The 20,106-nt window shown below is 41.6% G+C and overlaps 2 protein-coding genes across 12 annotated transcripts in view; one reads left to right on the plus strand and one right to left on the minus strand.

Annotated features, from left to right (window-relative positions):
- Positions 1–4,660, plus strand: part of PASD1 (PAS domain containing repressor 1) — a 53,534-nt gene extending 48,874 nt beyond the window's left edge. For all 7 annotated transcript variants that reach the window (XM_065689944.1, XM_065689943.1, XM_065689948.1 and 4 more), the window contains 2 exons: positions 126–333; positions 1,528–4,660. In XM_065689944.1, the coding sequence (XP_065546016.1) occupies positions 126–333; positions 1,528–1,686 (367 nt within the window). In that variant the 3' untranslated portion in view covers positions 1,687–4,660. The remainder of the gene's footprint in view (positions 1–125; positions 334–1,527) is intronic.
- Positions 4,661–5,701: 1,041 nt separating this feature from the next.
- Positions 5,702–20,106, minus strand: part of TBC1D8B (TBC1 domain family member 8B) — a 37,826-nt gene continuing 23,421 nt past the window's right edge. For 3 of the 5 annotated variants that reach the window (XM_065689940.1, XM_065689938.1, XM_065689942.1), the window contains 10 exons: positions 19,562–19,847; positions 17,813–17,942; positions 15,143–15,241; positions 13,922–13,990; positions 13,467–13,707; positions 12,475–12,540; positions 12,079–12,162; positions 11,137–11,193; positions 10,734–10,834; positions 5,702–10,399 (listed from right to left, as the gene is read on the minus strand). In XM_065689940.1, coding sequence (XP_065546012.1) covers positions 9,989–10,399; positions 10,734–10,834; positions 11,137–11,193; positions 12,079–12,162; positions 12,475–12,540; positions 13,467–13,707; positions 13,922–13,990; positions 15,143–15,241; positions 17,813–17,942; positions 19,562–19,847 — 1,544 coding nt within the window. In that variant the 3' untranslated portion in view covers positions 5,702–9,988. The remainder of the gene's footprint in view (positions 10,400–10,733; positions 10,835–11,136; positions 11,194–12,078; positions 12,163–12,474; positions 12,541–13,466; positions 13,708–13,921; positions 13,991–15,142; positions 15,242–17,812; positions 17,943–19,561; positions 19,848–20,106) is intronic. The other 2 variants (XM_065689941.1, XM_065689939.1) reach the window with 1 other exon arrangement.

Here is a 20,106-nt window from a genome sequence, read left to right on the forward strand (position 1 = left end):
TGCTTGATGGAGAGGGGGAAATCCAGGGCCTGCTATCACTGCTGTCACAAACCCTGCTCTGGCTGGGTTCTTGCAGCACCCGGGCTCCCCAGGGTTCTCATGTCTGATTTTCCTCCTCGTGACAGATTCGTTGCAGAGCAGCAGATCTTGCCTCCTCCAGTACAGATGCAACCGGTTACCTGTAGCACTGTCCGACCTCCAGCCCCGTCGCCTGTTTTCTCCCCGTCCCTGATGATCCCACATGCCAGCTTCACGTCCCACCAGGCAAACACACCGGTTCATCTCCACCAATGGCCACAGCAGCAGGTGCAGCAGCACCGTCTCTACCTTCAGGTAATGGAGCTGGAACATGTTCCTGAGGGTGCACAGGGGTGGCTTTTGGGGTTGGGTTGGGGTTTTATTTTGAAGGAGTGGGGCTTCCCTGGCTAATCAAACCTGCTCAGTGCACTTCCACATCCTTCATTCTCATTGCATCTGTGTGTACCCCAGTGCTCAGCCTTTCCAGGCTGCCTCTGCACTTGTTCAGGGCCACAGTTTCCAACGAACTCATTTATCACTTAGTGTACAGAATACCCATTTTAGTCAAACACAGTGGGAATCCTGCTGTAGATGTGAAACGTGATGAAGGATAAGCTCTTTTGAAAACAGGCCTCCTGCTGTTATGTCTCAGCATAACAGGGGTTTTGTCAGTTGCCATCACTGCTTTCTCTTAATAAACGGGTGTTTTACAACACAAATCTCTGGAGAAGGTGATTTTGATTTTCCAAAGCACAGCTTCATCAGTGCATGGCAAACTAATGCTGCCAAGAAGAGGGTTTGTTGAGTGCGCTGCAATACACTCTCCAGCACTTGCCTGGTTGGTGGAATAAGTTATGGTCTTTCAGGCAAAGATGATTGATAGAAAACAAAGCAGGAGCTGAGAGCAGCCGTGCAACAGGACTGGATTTAGAGTAAGAAATGAATTGCCAGCAAATGTGGGCATGAGCCATCCCAGCCTTGGGTACACTGAAGTCCTGAGGACTAGTGATACAGGCAGCAGAATGATGATGCTGGGGAAGATAAACAGCTGCAGGGCAACAGAAAACCAGGCTTTGGGGCCACAGTGCTTTTAAGTGTGAGTTTGGGGTACCAGCCATGGGACCATGGACAAGGTCACTTTACAACCTCTTAACTGGTTGCCTGAAGATCCTTCCTATGGAAGATGGAAGTTGTATGTCCTGCAGATTTCTACCTCGTGTCCAAGTAGCCTTTGAAGTTCTCCATTCCTGCTTGGCTCCCCATGGGGCTGGTTGGTAGGATAGATTTGTCCTGCTTCCACTCCATACTCTCCAGGCATTGTTAGTCATGCTGATAGCACCAGCATCCCAAGCTGCTTGTCCACAGCATATACCCTTGATGGGTAGAGGTTACCTTTAGGACTTGGTCCTCACATCCTGGTTATGAGCCTTAGCATCAGCTCCACAGCAAGAAAGAGAGTGGATGGGTGATAGGGCAGGTCTGACCTGCCCTGTTTGTGTCTCCTGGCAGATGCAAGGTCCTGAGCTGGTGCCTGGGGGTGCACAGCGCATTCTGCAGCCACCCCACGCACCGCAGCAGAACCCCCTGAGCTACTTCCTGCACCCTCCGCAGCAGAGCCGCCACACGCAGGGCCAAGCCTCTGACCTGCCCGAGATGCAGCTGCCCTGAGCACCAGGTGGGATGCAGGGAGCACCCTTGGCTGCAGCCGCCGCACCCTGGAGCGCACAGAAGGAGCACGACACTGTCGGAGCAACAGGATGGGTGAGGCCGGGCCCCGCAGGGAAGGTGGTGGCTGGAGGGACCAGTCCCCACCAGGGATGGTGCTCCAGGGCACCTCATCTGTTGGGATTCATACATGATGCTGCTCCGGCAGCCGTATGTGCCCTTGCCCAGCACCACAGAATGACTGGAAGTCAATGGCTTTCTGGCTGCAGAGAGGTTATTTATTGGGTCGCCATGAAGATTGCTTTGCAATGGAGAAAAATCCTTTTCCATTCAGGACTTCAATGCTAAAAGTCACTGTGAATTTTAAGCCCAGCGTTTGGAGCACACACACAGACTGCAGCGGTCTGCAGGATGCCCTGGGATTACCATGTATATAACTCGTTTCGCTGTAGTAGGTCCATTGTGGATTCCCCCCCCCCCCCCCCTTTTTTCTATACCTCAGTCCCGCAATTTTTTGTTTTCCAGGAGATTGGATAATGCTGCTAATTTACGTAACACCACTTTTGCCTGAATTTCTTACTGTTGTTATACCAGCTCACACCGCAGCTAGTAAGATACTTGTCATGTTTTATTTTGGTTAATGAGTGCGGATAAATTTATATGGTTTTTACTCCCTGTAGCCAGGTATTTTTCGGGTTACAAAGAATCCTTACTCGTTCTTTTATTGGTTGCTTTGTTTCTAGTGATGTAGTTGTATGTGTTTCTATAAATGAAAACAAACAAGCAAGCATAGAACAGCCTGTGACGGCAAACTTTGTGGTTTTGCTAGATCATGTTTCCATTTGGCCAACCTAAGAGAATCACAAGGACACAAGAGATGTTCCGAGTCCATAGGGTCAGCAATAAATTGTATTTTTGTAAATCGTCACTTTTAAACTATAAGTTTCTATTTATGAATTGAAAACAACAGCAGTTTATTCCTCAGTGGGTGCGTGGTTTGGTGTCCCTACTCTTTGTGTCTTTACAAAGACAAAATGAAAATGTATGTTATGAGGTGTTTGTAGCTGAATACTTCGGGTACTGTTGGCCCAGACGTAGGAGATAGATTACTATAAGCTTTGCAAGAAACTGGCTAGTTAGGACCAGGTCTATCTAACAGCTAAGCTCCATCTGGCAGTCAGAGCAAGGTTTGGGGCCGGGTGAGTTCGTAACTTGTCAAATCCAAGCAAAGCGTGCTTTTTTTTTCCTTTTTTTTGTGTCTGTTTGCTTTTCGGGGGGGAGGGGGGGTTGTTTTTTGTTTATTTGGTTGGGGTTTTGGCATTTGTTTGCTTCTTATCTTGTGCAAGCCGCTTTCTTGGCTCTTGGCACCCCCACAGCAGCTGGTCACTGGTACTCACTGATAGAGCAGCCTTTGGCATGAACAGCCCAAGCAGCAGGGGGGAAGTGGGAAAGTTAGCGTGAAGAAACCTGGACATAGCTAACAGTACATAGCTAAAGATCTCCGATGCTGTAGGATACAGCTCTGTCTACAACTCGCTTCTTGGCTTTAGGGCTAGGTGTGAGTGCGGGGGCTCAGTGGCAGGGGGACAGAAAAACCTGAGTGTTTCAAAGAGGTTGCAGCAGCCCGAGCTTCCCAGCAAGCTCAGGAGCTGAAACAGTGACAGCCTCAGGCCTTGGCTCTTAAAGCCCAAGTCCTGGGGAGAACCAAGGGTCCTTTGTGCCCCAGCATCATATGGGGGGCTGCAGCAAGGGCCAGCACGCAGCCTTTGAGGTAGGAAAGCATTTATCTATATTCTTAAAGCACTGTTACTTTTAGGGTCTCCCCTCCCATCCTAGGACAGTAAAACTGCTCATGAGGTTAGGGCAGGAGGAGTTGTTATATTTTGAGGGATTGTTTTGGGGTTTTTTCCTTCCCTCTGACCTTGGCACATAATGTTTGTTAGTGGTGAAGCACACGCATTTAGGGCTCCACTGTTGTGCACAATTTGCAGCCCAGTGTGGCTGGCAGGAGGGAAAGGCCATGCATCTGCCCATTAAACCTCCATCACCCCAACACACTACCATGGCTGTTCCACAGTGTCCCATCACAGTACAGGAGCCCAGACATGGTAAGTGTCAATCAATCAGTGGTGGTGGTGGTAGTCTGGGGCTTGGTAGCCAAGGCAAGTAGTTTGCTGGCATTGCTGTGGCTTTGAGAGCAAGCCAAGTCCAACAAAAGCAGGTTGGGAAGGGGTTTGGGGGGGAGGTGGGTGTGCCGGATGGGGCAGTGCATGGACACAGCCCTTCTGATGGCAGTTCTGGGCTGCATAGACAGGGAGGGAGGGAGGGGGGATGTGGGGTGGTACTGGCACCCCTGCTCGCAGCCTCCCAGCACAGAGCACAGGAGGTTTGCAGGATGTTTACATGTTAGATTGGCCTTGCTAAAATAAGAGACCTAAAATGCACTTTATCATGGTGTCCCCCCCACCCCTATTCGCAGTGCCCACCCCAGCCACTAACCCAGCTGCTGGCCAGCAGTGGGTGGCTGCTCGGTCCCAGGCACTGCCTCTCGGGTAGAGCTGTGTTTCCCAGACATGCTCCAAAGGACAAAATCCCGTAGTCCCGTTTTGGGGTTTGCTTGGTCCCTGCTTGGTGTGCCTCCAGGCTGGGGGGAGGCTGAGTCAGGGCCGTGGGGTTTTTGCCTTTTATTGTCACTTATTCTCAAAGAAATAGATGAATAAATAAATATTCAGGTTGATTTGTATTTGTTTACCTCAGTGTTAGCGATGACCTGTGTTTTTGTGACCCATTTGGAATTGAGGGTTGCTGGTGGGTTTGGTGCTTACAAGAACACAGATGTGTGACTTGTTGCTGACGAGCAGTGGGTGGGAAAGTGACTGATGCCACCTGTGTCAGGTTTGGGCTCCAGTGTCAGTGTCAACCTATTAGTCATTAATGTTCTGAGGCTTTCTAGTAGACAAGCACCTATATACTATATTTCTCTATATAGATATACAGATAGATGTATTTTTAATACACACATTATGTGCATGTATGTGTATATCTATATAAAAATACATATATATAGGCCACACAATTCCAGACCTCTGAAAACACAGGCAGCTTTAATAAATAAAAAGTCTTGCACTTTTAGCATATTTGTACATATAAGCTAAAGCCTGGTGGGTATAATCAGGCTAGTTTGACAAACACAGTGAAAAGTTACTGTATATATTGTATATACTCCATATAAAAGAAAATAAGGAAAAAATCTTAGTATAAATCTTGTTTTATTTTATATGATGTCAAATATAGATACCTTTATAAATGTTACTATTCTTAAAAGTATTTTGTAATGGGAAAAAAAGGAAGTGTCTTATGAAGATGAAAAGTAAAGATTTTATTCTTGTCTTGAACCTATGTCCCTGCACAGCTCCATTGAATGGGAACCCGTGCATTCTGACGAGCTTTAAACAGATTGTACATAGCATTAAAAAAAAAAAAAAAAAAAAAGAAAAGAAAGGAAAAAAAAAAGGAAGAAATAAAATAATACTTGTAAGAGCTCTTACACAACGTGTCCTGTTGTTATTCCCTGGGTCCACTGGGGATCAGGAGCTGCAGGTGTATGAACAAGTGAAAGGATGTGGCTTAAGACAGAGGCTGGGATTTCAAGTGCCAGAAGCAATAGGTCAATACATAAATCAGAAAGAAAAAGGCGTCAGAGCCAGTGTAGACATGTCTGTGCACTGTAAATGTTTTAATTTGGATGCAAATAATGAGTAACAGGACTCTTTCTGGGCTAACTCACTTGCTGTCATGGCACTGAAGCTGACTTGACTGTACCCAAGGCTAAACTAGTCCCCAGGTATCAAAACCTGGGTCTCCTCTTTGTTGTCCCTCCACTTGTGGGGAGGCTGGCATCCTAGCATGGCTTTTTGCTTAGCCCTTGCTTTGGAAAACACTGACTAAACTTTAACATGGCTTTAACATGACCAGTGCTCTTGAAGGAACGTCAGAAACAGCCCATCCTGAGAAATAATAGTGTCTCAAATATAGATTTTTATTTTTATTTTCTTAAGGGAAACAAATTTGTAACACCCCATTTGTCTTACAGTACTTCAACACACAATACATGGTATAAAAGCCAACCTGCCAACACAAACCTGTGTTGTCTTCTTGGTAAAGTGACAAAGCTATCGCAGAAGAAAAGACAAAATAGCCTATTTTTCTGGAAACAAATTGGAATATGACTTTTTGTTTTAGTCCAACTGCAATCACAATCAAGACCCCTGTATGGTACAACTAGATGAGCAAGTTCTAACAAAAATCAACACACAGCTACTTTTGAGTCACTATGGCAGCAAACTCTTCTAAAAATACATTATTTTCTAGCCATTAGAGTGATGAACAAGGCTGTTGCTTTAGGAATGGATGGAAACACAGAGAGCTTTTTCTAAATCACATGGCAGGGACCACTTTAATGACCTGGGAAATGTTACTGGTTGAGTTACAAGCAGTTCTCCCCACCATGGTAGAAAGCGCTCATATTTTTATTACTATTAGTTGAGCTGTTCCCTTACCTCATGCATCCAAGTGCTCAACTCGGCGCACAAAGAGGTCAAGCAGACTCTTGGACCACTAAGGGAACACTGCAAGTCTGCTGGTCACCCCCTGGGCTAACAATTACATCTGACAAAAGGCACCTTACATGCACAATGATGCTAGGAATGGCCTACGCAGTAGGAAGGACTGTGCAGCATGAGCTAACAGCCACTGAGGAGGTTTGAGGGTAAAAAAACATGGCACAGCTGCCAAGTCGCACTGGTGATACTGCAGCAGGTGGTGCAATTTTAAAACCGTATAAACAGCATCCCTAGTTTTAGCAATCTTGATCCTACCATCCTACCTACAACTCTGTTGTACTGAATGCACATTCATTTATCACCTAAGACTGAACCTCCCAGAAAAATAAAACAATTCCATGGAAATGGTTAGAGAAAAAGCAGCACAGATACGTGAAATGGCACATCAGTACTCACTTAACCACACTGCTTCCTGCTTGTGAATGAACTGCTCAAAGTTCAAAAAGCACTTTGAAAAATTTCCAAGTTACAATCTGAATGGAAAGTCATCGTTTCCCCACCCCCCAGGAAATAGCTGAGTAATTCTGGGGCAGACACTCTGCACCCACCAGACTCCCTGCCGGCACTTCTGCTTAACTCCTGCTACACGTGGCAGCTGCCCTGCCACAGAACTGTGCACACTGACAGTCGCCCCATGCAGTTGGATGTGAATCTGGGCTCATCTTTGCATCACCAGGAACTTCAGATGGCCAAAGCACTGTATCACACAGGAATTGCTGTCCCTGAAAGTGACTTAAAGTCAAGGGCTTTAAAGTCAAGGCATCACCCTTTAAAGCCCTGACAGGGCTTTAAAGTAAGTCAAGTCAAGGCATCACCCTTTGGGACTGAAGAGAGGGGAAAATTGCTCTCGCCTTCCCAATCCCAGCTAAACTGGGTAATAAATACATGCAAGCTTAGCTCCACGATAGGAAAGGAGCTAGCCCCTAACTCCAGATTTACACAGTCACAAGCAAAGCACAATATTATGGCACACTGTGGAAGCAGCCCAGCACACACATCTCTGAGTCACGCTTTTAGGAAAGAGCTGGTGTTTGCTACATTAGACCTCCCCAAAGGATCGGCCATGATCTATAGGCTCCAGAAGGAAGAATCTGCCAGTCAGGCAGTAGCCCAAGTGCCACCACCCTGCTGGAAGCAACCTCACTCCATCCTTGCCGAGGCTGGATGCCTGGCCACTCTGACTACTCTGGCTGGATCAACCTGCAGCTGTATCACAGTAACAGTGAAAGGACATTAACCTTTTTGAGAAAAAAATACACAAATTGAACAGAAAATCCACACAGTTAAAAGTCAGTGTTCCCCTACATAAGCTAACTTCTCACCCTAAAATCTATTTATTTTTTAATATATTTATGCTGGTAATCTCTATACATAGATATGATGGCTGACAAGAGCTACTACACAAGTGGTAATGACCCTACAGTCTCTCAGACTGACACTAATAGAAAACAGTATTTTAAAAAGGTGCTCAGTTCTGCACAACCAAACCAAGTCACGTCACAAGGCCACTGTATTTTCCAGGTTCCTTCAGTACAGTCTTATGTACTTAGAAACACAACATCTTGGCTCTCAAGAAAGAAACGTTACTGAGTTTCATATCTCTGTGCTACCTTGCTTAGCAAATAGTTCATAGCTTTACTTGAAATTAACAACATCCCTCATAAACCTTCAAAAGCTTTTTGGATGGCAGCTGCAGCTATCCTCACGGGGCTCCATTAATTTTGGCACAGCTATTTGCAAAAGAATTCACTGAACAAACCTTATCTATGTCCTGGACTAGAACAACATCACCTGCTTTGTATTTCTAAAACATTACGAAAACAGTGAGTAAACACATTTTAAAAGTAACACAGTGTTGCCCTACTTTGCCTCAGAAACAAATCCATACGAATGGATAAATTAGTTTTTTCTATTTTATGCATAAAAATACAAATCAGCATTATATTGTACCAAGTGTTAATTATTTTGTGAAGGCTTCTGAAAAAACCTTCCTCATTTCTCACATACATATATGATATAGTTTTTGGAGTTACTGTTCATTCAATAAAACTTTATTTTACATTAATACCTGAGAGTATGGGGAAGAGTAGAAGAAATAACTCACAAATACATTGCTCCTGGTCAAAACTGTATTCTTTAGAAGCAGCATGGGAACTTCAACACCAATTGCAATGTTGGTATTTCATCAAGTGCTTGTAACACAAGTCAGAATTTCGTTTTATTCTTCATTCATATTAGTATTGCAAGAAAAGCATCAGTGAAGGACACCATTCCCACCCTGCTGCTTTACAGAACACATGCACAGTATAAAAATAATGCTGCTCTGCAGAGAAGGATTGTCATACAGGCTTTAGAAACAGCCTTTCTTAACTAGTTTAGCAGACTGTCCCAGTTTATTTTGTTGTTGTTAAAATAATACAAGCTCTTCCCCTCTTTCTTTAAACCCACTCTAGCACCAGCTACCACAGGTTCAAGGCCAACCTTTATCAGCATTAATGCTGGCAGAGCTTGCCTGCTGTGTAATTTTTTACACATTAAAAATGTCGTCAGATTCCAGAAGATATTCTCGTTGCTGTGAATCATGCAGATAGAGAGAAAACATTACAGCTGCAATAATCCACAGAGCTCCAGAAAAGAAAGAATAATTATTAGACTGAGGTATGGACTCAAGGTATGCAAAGAAGCAATTGCAATGTGTCCCATTAGCAGTTCAATAGTCAGCATTCAGCTCACCATGAAGCAGCTAAAGATGGTCTGTGCTTGGGCTTTCCAAACACAAGCAAAACTATACATTTCATCAACACGCTCCTCAGAAGCCAACAATGGCTCCTCTTGGAAGATGAATGGCAACCACCACATGGTCAGACATATTTAGCCATCGCTTCCCTTTGATTTCAACAATCTATACTAGCTTTTGCATACATGTGCAGGCTGGCTAACCAAACAAGCCTCCATCCTTTTCACCTGTATTGTAGAAAGACTGGTATGAAAGTGGGAAAGAAAACTCACATACAGGCTAATCTAGAAGAGCAGGAAAGCAGTTGTTGCAAAAACTGAGATGTGGGCTGGGAGAATGCAGTCTACAAACTGCTGACAAGAGGCTGGAATCTGCAAGAGTCCAGAAGCATCAGTAACACCAAAGCAGAGGAACTGAGAGCTGGCCAACTTTCTTCTCAAACCTCATGCTCCTGTGCCTACCATAGCATCTATTCTTAGTCTTCACCCTGCTTTGATCCCAGTCCACATGCAGGTTTGGAAATAACGAATTAAACTAACCTGGAAGACAACCTCTAAGCTGTCAATACTCCTTTTAAGTAAAAATGGCTGGAAGTCATTCCTTTTATCACAGTAATAGAAATTGTTGAGAGCACACACTCTAACAGCTGTCATTCAGACAGGTCTGCAACAGGTCACAGCCAGTATTTCCAAGCAATGTTGCATATTTTAATAACATGGTAAAGACAGTTTATCATTCAGTCCTTTCTTAGAGTGAAACTTACGAACAATGCAAAAAAGTGATTGTGCTTTAGACTATTTTTATTTACATTACATACCAGCAATCTGATATTTAAAGCTAACTCTTCAAACTCCATTCCCTGTGTAAACACCAGACACAATTTCCATAGCAACAACCTTCATTTGTAAGCGCTTTATGTGGTTAATTCAGTCAAAGGTAAAGAAAATTACATTCTGGTCCTTGCTTTAAGCTGTAAATTTTTAGCACTCTCTATTTTAGCTTTTATGTCAAGAGGTTTCTCGAAAAATCTCACAAAGGCTGGCTCATTAAGTAAGGATGCCAGAATCTGTTCAAAGGCAAAAGACCATTCATGGTTCCCTCTTAAACTCTGGGCTCTACTGCCTGCAGTCTGCTCAGAGCTGCTTTCCTCCTGCCCTTCTCTGGGGATTTCAGCAGGCACCTCCATAATGGCTACTGGACTTTTGACCGGTGATGTAGGACTCTGCAGTCTTCTCACAGCTTCTTCCATTTTCAGCAGGAGGCTGGTAACCACTGCTATAGCCCGATATAACAGTTCCTCCTCAGGATCCCCATGGAACAGATTGTACAGAGTTTTGGAAAACTGGATGAACTGAGACTACAGAGAGATACAGAGGAGACTATTAAGAGAACAGCAACACAACAGTCCTGTTTCACTGCACACTGCGATCTTAGTCCTGTGCCTGCTGCTGCTAGGCACCTGGATCTTCTGACAATATGGGTGTGGAACAGCCCTGATAAACCTAAGTGTGTCTGGAAGTCCCTCTCTTCATAAGCTTACAATTACAGCACTTTAAAAAAAACACAGTCTAATGATTAATGTGAAGGTCTGAAATATAAGGGATCCTATAAATCCTTTAGAAAACTATTAAATGAACATAACATATAAACAGCACTCAAAACCAGACTTAAATAAGACTCAGAGAGTTTACCTGATTCATTCTTGGCAAATCCTTAATGTTTTCTTCTTTTTTAAGAAGTTCATCTTGCCATTGCTTCAGATATGCCTGAATATCAACCTTGCCCTTCCCTACTTGACAAAAAGAGAAAAACAAAAACTAAAACAAAAGAAGTGAGCAAACAAGAACTAAAAGCTTCCCATGAGGGATAATAAAGAACTGGAATCCCCAATGTCACTCCTTCTCAGCAGAGTGGTGAGGCCAGGGACTTAACAGGATCAGAGTTTACATTACCCCTTTGCTCTCCAGGCCTATACTTATAAAGTGTACAATGTTAATGCTACACCAGAGGTGATGTTACTCAGTGTCACTATACACTTTCCCGGCTCTACTCCCACAACACACGCAGTTGCCAAATGTCTCCAGGATTCTTTACCTTTTTCTGGGCTGCTCTTCAAAGAATCACTTTCAAGAGTATCCTCAATGGACGAAACTACCATTTATGAGGAGAAAAAGAAGAAAGAGTTATTTATTTGAGAAAGTAGGACCAAAAATTCCTTTAATCAAAAAATCCTTCCTTAAGGAGCAAGATGCTCACTATCCCCTACATTCTCAAAACAGATTAGGACAAGAAAAAAAAACACATGGTAAAATTTATATACCTTCTATAAAAACCGAAGCCACCACAAGGCTGGAGATCACAAAAAACCTGCCATCAGTTATATCAAGTAAATATCTTCATAATGTTCATGGCCCTTGTCCTGAGTAGTGGTAAGAACAGTAACCCATGTATTACAGATAAGGTATTTTTGAATAGTTTAAAAAAAAAAAAAACAAAAAAAGATCTGTCTCCCAAAGAAGTAAAACCACAAACTTTCCAGAGTATTTTATCAATTCCAGAAACCTAGACATCACAAAACTTCTTTCAGCTTACTTGGTTTAAAATGGAAACAATAGATTTTGAAATGCTTGCTACGTGCCTCAGAATAATTGTAGATTTGGATATTTTATTTCTTGAGGTAGCAAATACATCAATATTTGCCTTGACTGCAAAAGTGAAATGGACTTAACTTCAAAAACCACTGCAATAGTTGCATGCTATGCTGAAAAATGCTGAACAGATACACCCACCTATTTCCTATTTCCTATTTCCAACAGCTGTGGCCTTTGAATTCAATCATCAGACCAGCTATCCGCAAATTCTGTGCTACTTCATGAAAACTACCTACAGAAGATCTTCACAGGGTGTTCTGGTTAGCAGTGGCACAATCTACTGGATTCTCCAGTTTTCAGAAGAGAGCTCTCCATTTTCACCATGAGATCATTAATAGGTTCCTTCCAATATTCTGCAGGCAAAGCCTCACACTCTGGAGCTTACCACTGAGCTGGCTGAAGTGGATCAGTTCTTCCTTTGAAAGATCACCACCTTTGGAAGGGCTCAGGGATTCTACTTCAGTAAAAGCTGCAACAAATGGATGAATAAAGTGGGCTTGGGGCTTCAAAGCATTACCAAAGCAGTGATAAAAAGCAAAAGCTTTGTACAGACTATGAAGACTATGGTCACTATGAAGAGAAATGGTGTTGGAGCAGATTAAGTCCTTCTCAAAGAATACATGATTCTAGAAGAAATACACATATGTATTACAACGATTAGACTGTACTGTAGCCAGGACTGCTGACAAAAGGAAGAAAAGTAAAGCTAAGGGAAAAAAAACATGCAAAGATCTTAAAAGCCAGGAACAGCCCTCCCCAAATGCCAGCACCTCTCACTTACCTGGAGGTATATGCAACTTAAAAAGAAGCTTGAGTTTGTCAGTGAAGCTTCTGTTATACATGATATCTGTTTGAGGAAAGAAGCAAGACAGGCTGTTCAAATGAACCAAACTTTAAAACACTCTCTTAACCTAAATAAATACAACCAAGGGTAGCTGGAACTGGACATGTGTCCTACCTCACATGGACTATAATTAGAGATTAAGCTCAAAGGAAGGCAGTCTCACCTGCATCTGAGCCTGGGGTTTGCCTACACTGAGGAAAAAACACTTATAGTATCTATGACTTACTAAAATTAAACCACAGCACCAAAAAAAAAAAAAGGATAGCACTAATGTCTTCTGATTACATTCTCTTAAATTTTTGTTTCCTGAACAATACAAATTTGGAAACAAGATGAAAGGAACAGAGCGGTAAGTCAAGAAAACTTTCAGTTCCCCAGAGATAAAAAGCACTGGTCATCCTGCACGATATGTGTACAAGATGGCTTGGTATGAGGAAGCATTTATCATCTACCAAACAGGCTGGGCAATGAGATCATGCCATTTTCTAACTGTCTGATATTTGGTGATAAAACCATATTTAAATTTAAACTCAAATAGGAGATTATTCTCCGGGGGATTAACGTCTCAGGAAAGATACTAGCTTGTAAAGCCTTGTGTTAGCTAGTCACAGAATCATAGAATAATTAGGGTCTCATGGTAAAACACAAACACAGAAAGCACAGTTCCATAATATAAAGCCCTCATCATTTACCTCAATAGTGTAGCTCCCACTCGCAAGCTTATCAATACACTTGTGAGCAGTCTGTTTGCCATTTAAGTGATCTTTGCCTTTAATGTCACATGATAAAAATCAGACTGTTTGACCCTAAATTCAGAGGCCACTTTCCTTAAGCTCTATATATAGTGTATGGAAGGTGATACACCCCAGGACTACTCCCAGGATGGAGTTCCCTTGTGAATGTGCTACATGTATGTGTTGTTCTCATACCAAGAACACAGGCAAATTGTTTGAAGTTTATAAGGCCATCAGAGCTCTCATCCATCAGTCTGAATGTCCACAATGCAAGTGAGTCTCTGTTTGCACAGTGTGACCAGGGGCTCAAGAGATGACAGAGAACCCTGAATTGCTGGCAATCAATCCGATACTGCTCCAGATATGGTAGGCTGGCATCATGATGTTGCAAGACAGGACTATTTACATTCCAGTAACACGAAAGAAAGTGCTCCCTCTACAAACGAAAGACAAAATGTTAGATTTTATTAAACAAGAACTCTCTCTGGGTAAAAGATGTGGGAAGTTAACTATGTAATTTGATTTAAAGCTGGCATGTAAAACACAGACTGAATATAGCTTTTATCTCAATTTGTTAAAACTATTTCACACCCACAACACAGTCCACCATTAAGATTGATGTTTGGTAAGTGAAGAAAATGGCACATTACCTTGAATAATTCATAAAGCTCTTCAAGATCACTAGGACTGAATTTTACATCCTGGGACACAACACGTAGCTGAAACAAAATTAAGAGAAAATTAATTAATGAGTCTTGCCTTTCTGGAATAAGCCCGTAGAATAAAGTTATGAGAGACTTAACCTTACACCAAAAGACACTTGAATATTTCAGGTTTTGGCACATTACAATTAGGAGTAAGAATAAAACTTCTTTCTAAAAACAATCGGAAGATTATACAGTGAAAGAAATTCTCCCAAAACAAGGGAGCTTAATGCAAGTCACGTTACTTGCATACATGGAGCCTACACTATGAAACCCAGGAGATAAAACTCAATTATTTATAATGATAGAACATATAACTTCCTTTATAATGGGCAAATCACTGTTCAGCTCTCAACAGTGAAGCTGAATTGTCATTTTTTTAGATAATAATAAAAAAAATAGCTTTTTAAAACAAAGTTTTAGCTACAAGACTAGGTTCTATCTTCACATTGTGTTTTGTAAAATGAAATACAAGTTATGTTAGCACAACTAACAGCATTTAATATCAGTCATACTGATTTACTAGAGAAACAAGCACTGCTCGTTAAATAGACAAGTATTATCATCTGATTTTGGAAATGAGCCACTGAAGAAAACAGGTAAACAAAGGAAGCACCTTGCAACCTCCACCTTCATTCAGGAGTATGAACTTAAAAGGATGATATCGGTAGCTGAAGAGCTACCACAGAATGCAAGCATTACCAGCCATCCACACATACCACAGATAAAAAGCAACCCTTTTTGAATGCAGCATGATATCCTCTTCAGTGATTGATTCCCAGATTCAGGTGATCAATCGTTTTACTGTATAGCAGTGTGGACATTTCACAGTGTCCTAAGCCTCTAAGAGAAATGCATTAACAATTTCACAAGAGCAGACAAAAAATTTAGGTCAGTCTGTTCCAGTCAATGCTAAGTGTCAGAGATATACCAGCCTTTAGAAGTTGTCTGTGATGGTGTTACTTGTAATGAGAGCAGAAAGTCATGCTGTGATTCACAGACTGAAAACATCACAGGCTAAACCTCAGTTAACAGATGCCCTGCAGACGTGAGGGCTTTCAGTGTAGAAAATTATATACTTGGCCCTGATAAATGCAGCTCTTCTAATTTTCCAAAAGTGAACAAATTTTATCAAAGGGAAGGGTTTAGCTCTTCCAAGTCACTCACCACATTCTGTTTGGTTGTAGCTTCTAACGCCTGGATCACATAAAGCCTGTTCCTGCAACGCATGCTCTCAACATCTTCATACCGAATATCACCGTATCTCTAAGAAGAAAAGCATCGCTCCATGAACTGCTGTTGCTAGACACATATAAGCAGATATTTTTATCTTTCTTGCAGCTAAATTCAATACAGGTATGACACAAAGGAAGATTCCAGAAACTCCAAGCAAAAAAATCACTTACTAGAGGTCCAACATTCTCCCTAAACAGTGTAACTTTTCAAAGGACAAGTGTTTCAAAGAGCGATGGAGAAAGAAACTAGAGTAGTTCACTGTGTGGGAAGACAAAAGAAGGGATTTTATCACACATCGGTTCTACATCCAACTCTGCTACTGAATGGTGACTACTGCTGCAGGATAGTAAATTCTAAGACGTGTATGTTGTCAGGCCTTGAAGTTCACTCTAGTGAACTTTAGATATTAGCTGAAGTAATGTGTGAACCGTTTCTAGCTACCCCTGCAATTTCTGAAGGACAGAGAAAGTGTCTGAACATTGGAGCAGAATAAATGTATTTTATTTAAAGAAAATTAGGGTGCAGAGAAACCCTATAATGAGCTGAAGCTTTTGCAGATGCTCTTTTGTTCAGGAGTTTAAAGATTGGACATTTACCAAGGATGATCTGGGTGTATGATGGACAGGGAGCTAAACTGGATGACCTGTGGACTGGATGACCTTCCAGAACTGTATTTCTATGTTCCTGTGAAGACCACTACAGCATACTTCTGACTTGGAACAAAGAGGAAACAGAGAGAAATCGCATCTCTGAGTCATAACTCATTCACTTGTCTGGCTTCTGGGCACTGATATCGCGCAATGGCCTCAATAAGAATATAAACAAGATGTATAATCTAACTGTCAATTAGTGTGATGTGATAAAATGATACATGTTCTTCCATTCACCAATTAAACATGACTTCTTCATATCTGATTAGATTGCCAAAGAATACATCTTGCATTATGCCTCAGTCATAAAGGCATGAAAATGAACATAATTTTAAAATTCACTTTATCTCATTTATCTTATGAATAACCAGGCGAAGCAAAATTATCACAAAGAACATTTCTGTTCACTTATTCACAGTTTGTAACTAGACCTATCTGGAGAATGACAATTCTCCATTGCAGCAATCTTCCCATTTCGAAATTTATTTCCACAGTGATATGAAGTAAAACTCTTTCCCAAAACAGAATTGTGTTGAAATTATCTGTCTGTTCAAAATGGGAAGCAGGAAATTGACTCTCACTTTGTATCAGCAGTTCCCAAACAAAGGGTTGTGACACTGGCACTGAAGAAATTCAGTTTTAACTGAAGATCAAAATTTGCATCCAAAAAAGGGGCTCTGAGATAGAAATGGGGATATGGGAACAGAAAAGGGCTGTCAACTCGGAAGGGGGAGATTCAGGTTCTAGGATCTGCCCAAATCAAAGTTCAAAAGCCGTATCAAATCAGAGGCTATTGTTTTGGTCCAGTCACCTGCCTGCGAAGGCAGAGGAAGAAGAAAGTGAGTTTCTTTTGTTCTGTCTTTCAGTAATGATTCCACCTCTGTGAAAGCTTCAGCTTAAACTTCAGATGCAATATAGAAGCACTTCATTATTTACCATCTCTGTTCATTATTCTGCAAGTATTCATTTTCACTATGACAAGAAAGACTCATAACAGTTTGCAACTCTTCTTTTAAGAATCTTAAAGTATTTTAAAAGCATCCTTCTTCAATATACATTCCTGTGAAACAATACTGACAGTAGAGGCACAGACTTTTTGTATGACTAGTCCAATGTCTTTAGACACTCCAAGACACTTGAATGTCTGATTCTTTTCTTTGTCCATTCCACTAAAGGCAAAGCCCTCTTCTCAGTAAAAATCAAAAGAGACAGTTCCTAAGGCATATACATTACAGTTAGTTAATTTTTTCTACATCAGTTCAGGTGGGCTGAGCAGAAACCTATCTACAAATGGATTAATACCCTGATACAAATCACGACAAGGAAGGAAATGCCTCATAAAAATCTGAGGACAAAAGGAGAAGCTAGAGCTATTTCCTCCCCCATGCACAGCTGCAAAGCTAGACACTGCAGAAATCAAACTTGCAGACTGAAAGTGCTAAAAGATTGTAACAGGTCTTCCTCACAAACACGTCTCTAAACAAGCCACTTAACCCGTACAATAAACTACTCAAGTATAGAGTTTCGTGCATGAGTTATGTCAATGTTACCACTATCTGCAGTGTGCAGTAATAAGACTCAAATTACTAAATGCAAGGAATGTTTCTGCTGTACCTTGTCATTTAGTTGACATACTAAAATTGAATGAGGGATGGCAGACCTGTGATGAACTTAGGGAATGCCACTTAGGACAGCTTCGCAAGCACATTCCAGGCAGTCAAAAAAACCCAAAACAACCCAAAACCAAACCTATCTCACAAATTACAAGGTTTTCAGGGAGGCTCAGCAAAATATGGAGCCAAATTTCTACCAATCTAGACAGATTTTCTGCTCCCGTTGTACAAGGCAGCTGCACTATCTTTAAGTAGCCCATGCTAGGGGGCTATATAAACATACTTAGTGTTTATATACACTGCATGGGATGCAAAAACATACCCACAAGAACACATACTTCGTTTGACTCTCGGATCAAATCAGTAATGTCCACTTTTGGATGGTCACTCTTTGTATCGCTGAGGTTGGAGCCCTGCTGCACAGCTGGAGGCAAAGGACTGTCTTTGTTAGTGACACTGTCAAAGAATCTGCACAAAGCAAACACACAAGAAATCAGCAGGAATCTATTTTTCACAACAAAACAGCAACATCAGCATCTACTGAAGAAGAGTGCAGAGAATGAGAAATATCAAAGAATATCAGCATGAGTAGCACAGATATGCTGTAATGGTAACAAACAAACATGGGAGCTGCCTAGCCAGAGAATATTGTACAGCTTCTAGCCTTGGGAGTTTTTAAGACCCAGCTAGACAATAACATGGCTGATGTGACCCAGTGCTAGCAGTAATCCTCTTATGAGTAGGAAGACACACCAAAGACTTGCCAAGGTCCCTTCCACTAAGCATTCCTCTAAACCACCTAGCAAGCTTGTACTGTATAACTGGGAAAAAGAAAAAGGGGCTTGTCCTGAACCGTGACCAAGGAAATCTTAATTCCCTCAGATGTATAATCCAAGTCATACCTGATCTATCCATTATTCCTACATAACCAGCCTTAACACATCCATTGGGCAAGGTGGCCAATTCCTTTGCCAATATAAAGGAACACATATCTTCAGACTGATAGATTCCTTTTTCTTGAGGAGAGGCAAACTACTGTAATCATCTTTTAAATGCTGCAGGCTGGGTTAACTGTGCAACAGAAGTATGACAGACAGACACAGTGGTGAAAGCAGGAGTTCAAAAGGAGTTCATAATAATCAACAAAATCTTGGGTGTCAAGTGGAAACAGCAGCTTGTTTAGTTCAAGTGAAAATTAACATTTCACCACACTTTTAGATTTTAAATGTTAATATATTTGAACTGTGTGAATAGGCTCTTAATGTTAGCTTTTTAAAGTGCTAATTATTTAAATGAATACAGATAGGTTTTACAATAAACACCAGGCTGCATGACCTCTTATAAAAAAAATTCATTTCCTCATAAATTATGTAGCTCCTACCCTATTCAAACATACAGCATTTAAAAGTCTCACTAAAAGGATTATAAGTTCTTAACAGTCACAACTTGGTGACTTCTACAGCACAGTCATTTTGCTGTTTTACTACTTCATGATACACAATCACACAGAATTTAGGTAGGTAGTGAAGCAACAACCATGCAAGCTTTCTTGCAATATGTCAGTTTAAAATGCACTTTATGTGGCATATTTGAATGTATTCTTCAAATTCTAATACAAAACAAACATCTGGTCACGATTGTCCTCATCGCTTTTTTTTTTTTTTTTCTTATTTCTGTTTTAAGCCATTAGCAACAGAGAAGACAGCAGCCTAAACTACAAGAACTGACCTGAAGAATATGTTGGAGGTAAGCTGATGCCTGAACTGTCTGGAACAGTCTTAGTGTGCTTATTACTTCATCAATAAGGAAAGCCACCTTATATAAATGATACAAATTCCAGGCAAAAATCACATTGCTTTTCCTTTAAAATACACAAAATGGCAATAGTTTTATAAGAACTTTAATGAAGGATGGGATTTTCAGAGGATCCAGTAACACCTTCCTGTCAACCCTTCCAGAATTTTAGCCCTAGATAAATATGTAACTCCACTGAAGCCTTTGGAAATCTTGGCCAGATGTCATGATTCATCTATTTGCACTTACAGCAGCTGCTACACAGCAGATAGGAATAATAGGTACACTGATACCTGTTGAGAACAGTGACTGCTTCTGCATCATCCTTACACATCAGCAGCTTCTCCATGTTGTATTCCAGCACTGCAAGTCCCAGCTGCAAGATTGCTTTTATTCCATCATAGAAGAAACAGTCCACCACATTGACTGCACTTTCAATAGGCAGCACACTGATAAAAAGGGTAAGGAACCAGGAGAGAGAGACCGAGGAGAAAAAAGTCATGTCCGTCATGTGGTCTGTCAACTGAGGCAGATGAACCCTGATGAGCTCCTCAAACACTGCCTGATCTACCAAGGCACCTGCAGGGAAAGGATAACAAAACCACCACCCAAATCTTAAAACAGAGAAGCATACTTTTCTCAGAACACTAGCCTGAAATAAAGCCCCTGTCCTAATCCAACTTCACTGTAAAAGCAAAGACAGGCCTCGCTGCATAGAACCATTGTCTTCATCCCTGTGTGGAAGCTATGCACTCTATGCATGGGTCCAGAGCCTTGCTGCAAGCTGTAAAGTGTGTTAGCACTTCTGTGGGTACATGGCTGTTTACGATAATTCTCC

The sequence above is a fragment of the Lathamus discolor genome, chromosome 9, assembly GCF_037157495.1.
Source record: "Lathamus discolor isolate bLatDis1 chromosome 9, bLatDis1.hap1, whole genome shotgun sequence".
NCBI classification, from domain to species: domain Eukaryota; kingdom Metazoa; phylum Chordata; class Aves; order Psittaciformes; family Psittacidae; genus Lathamus; species Lathamus discolor.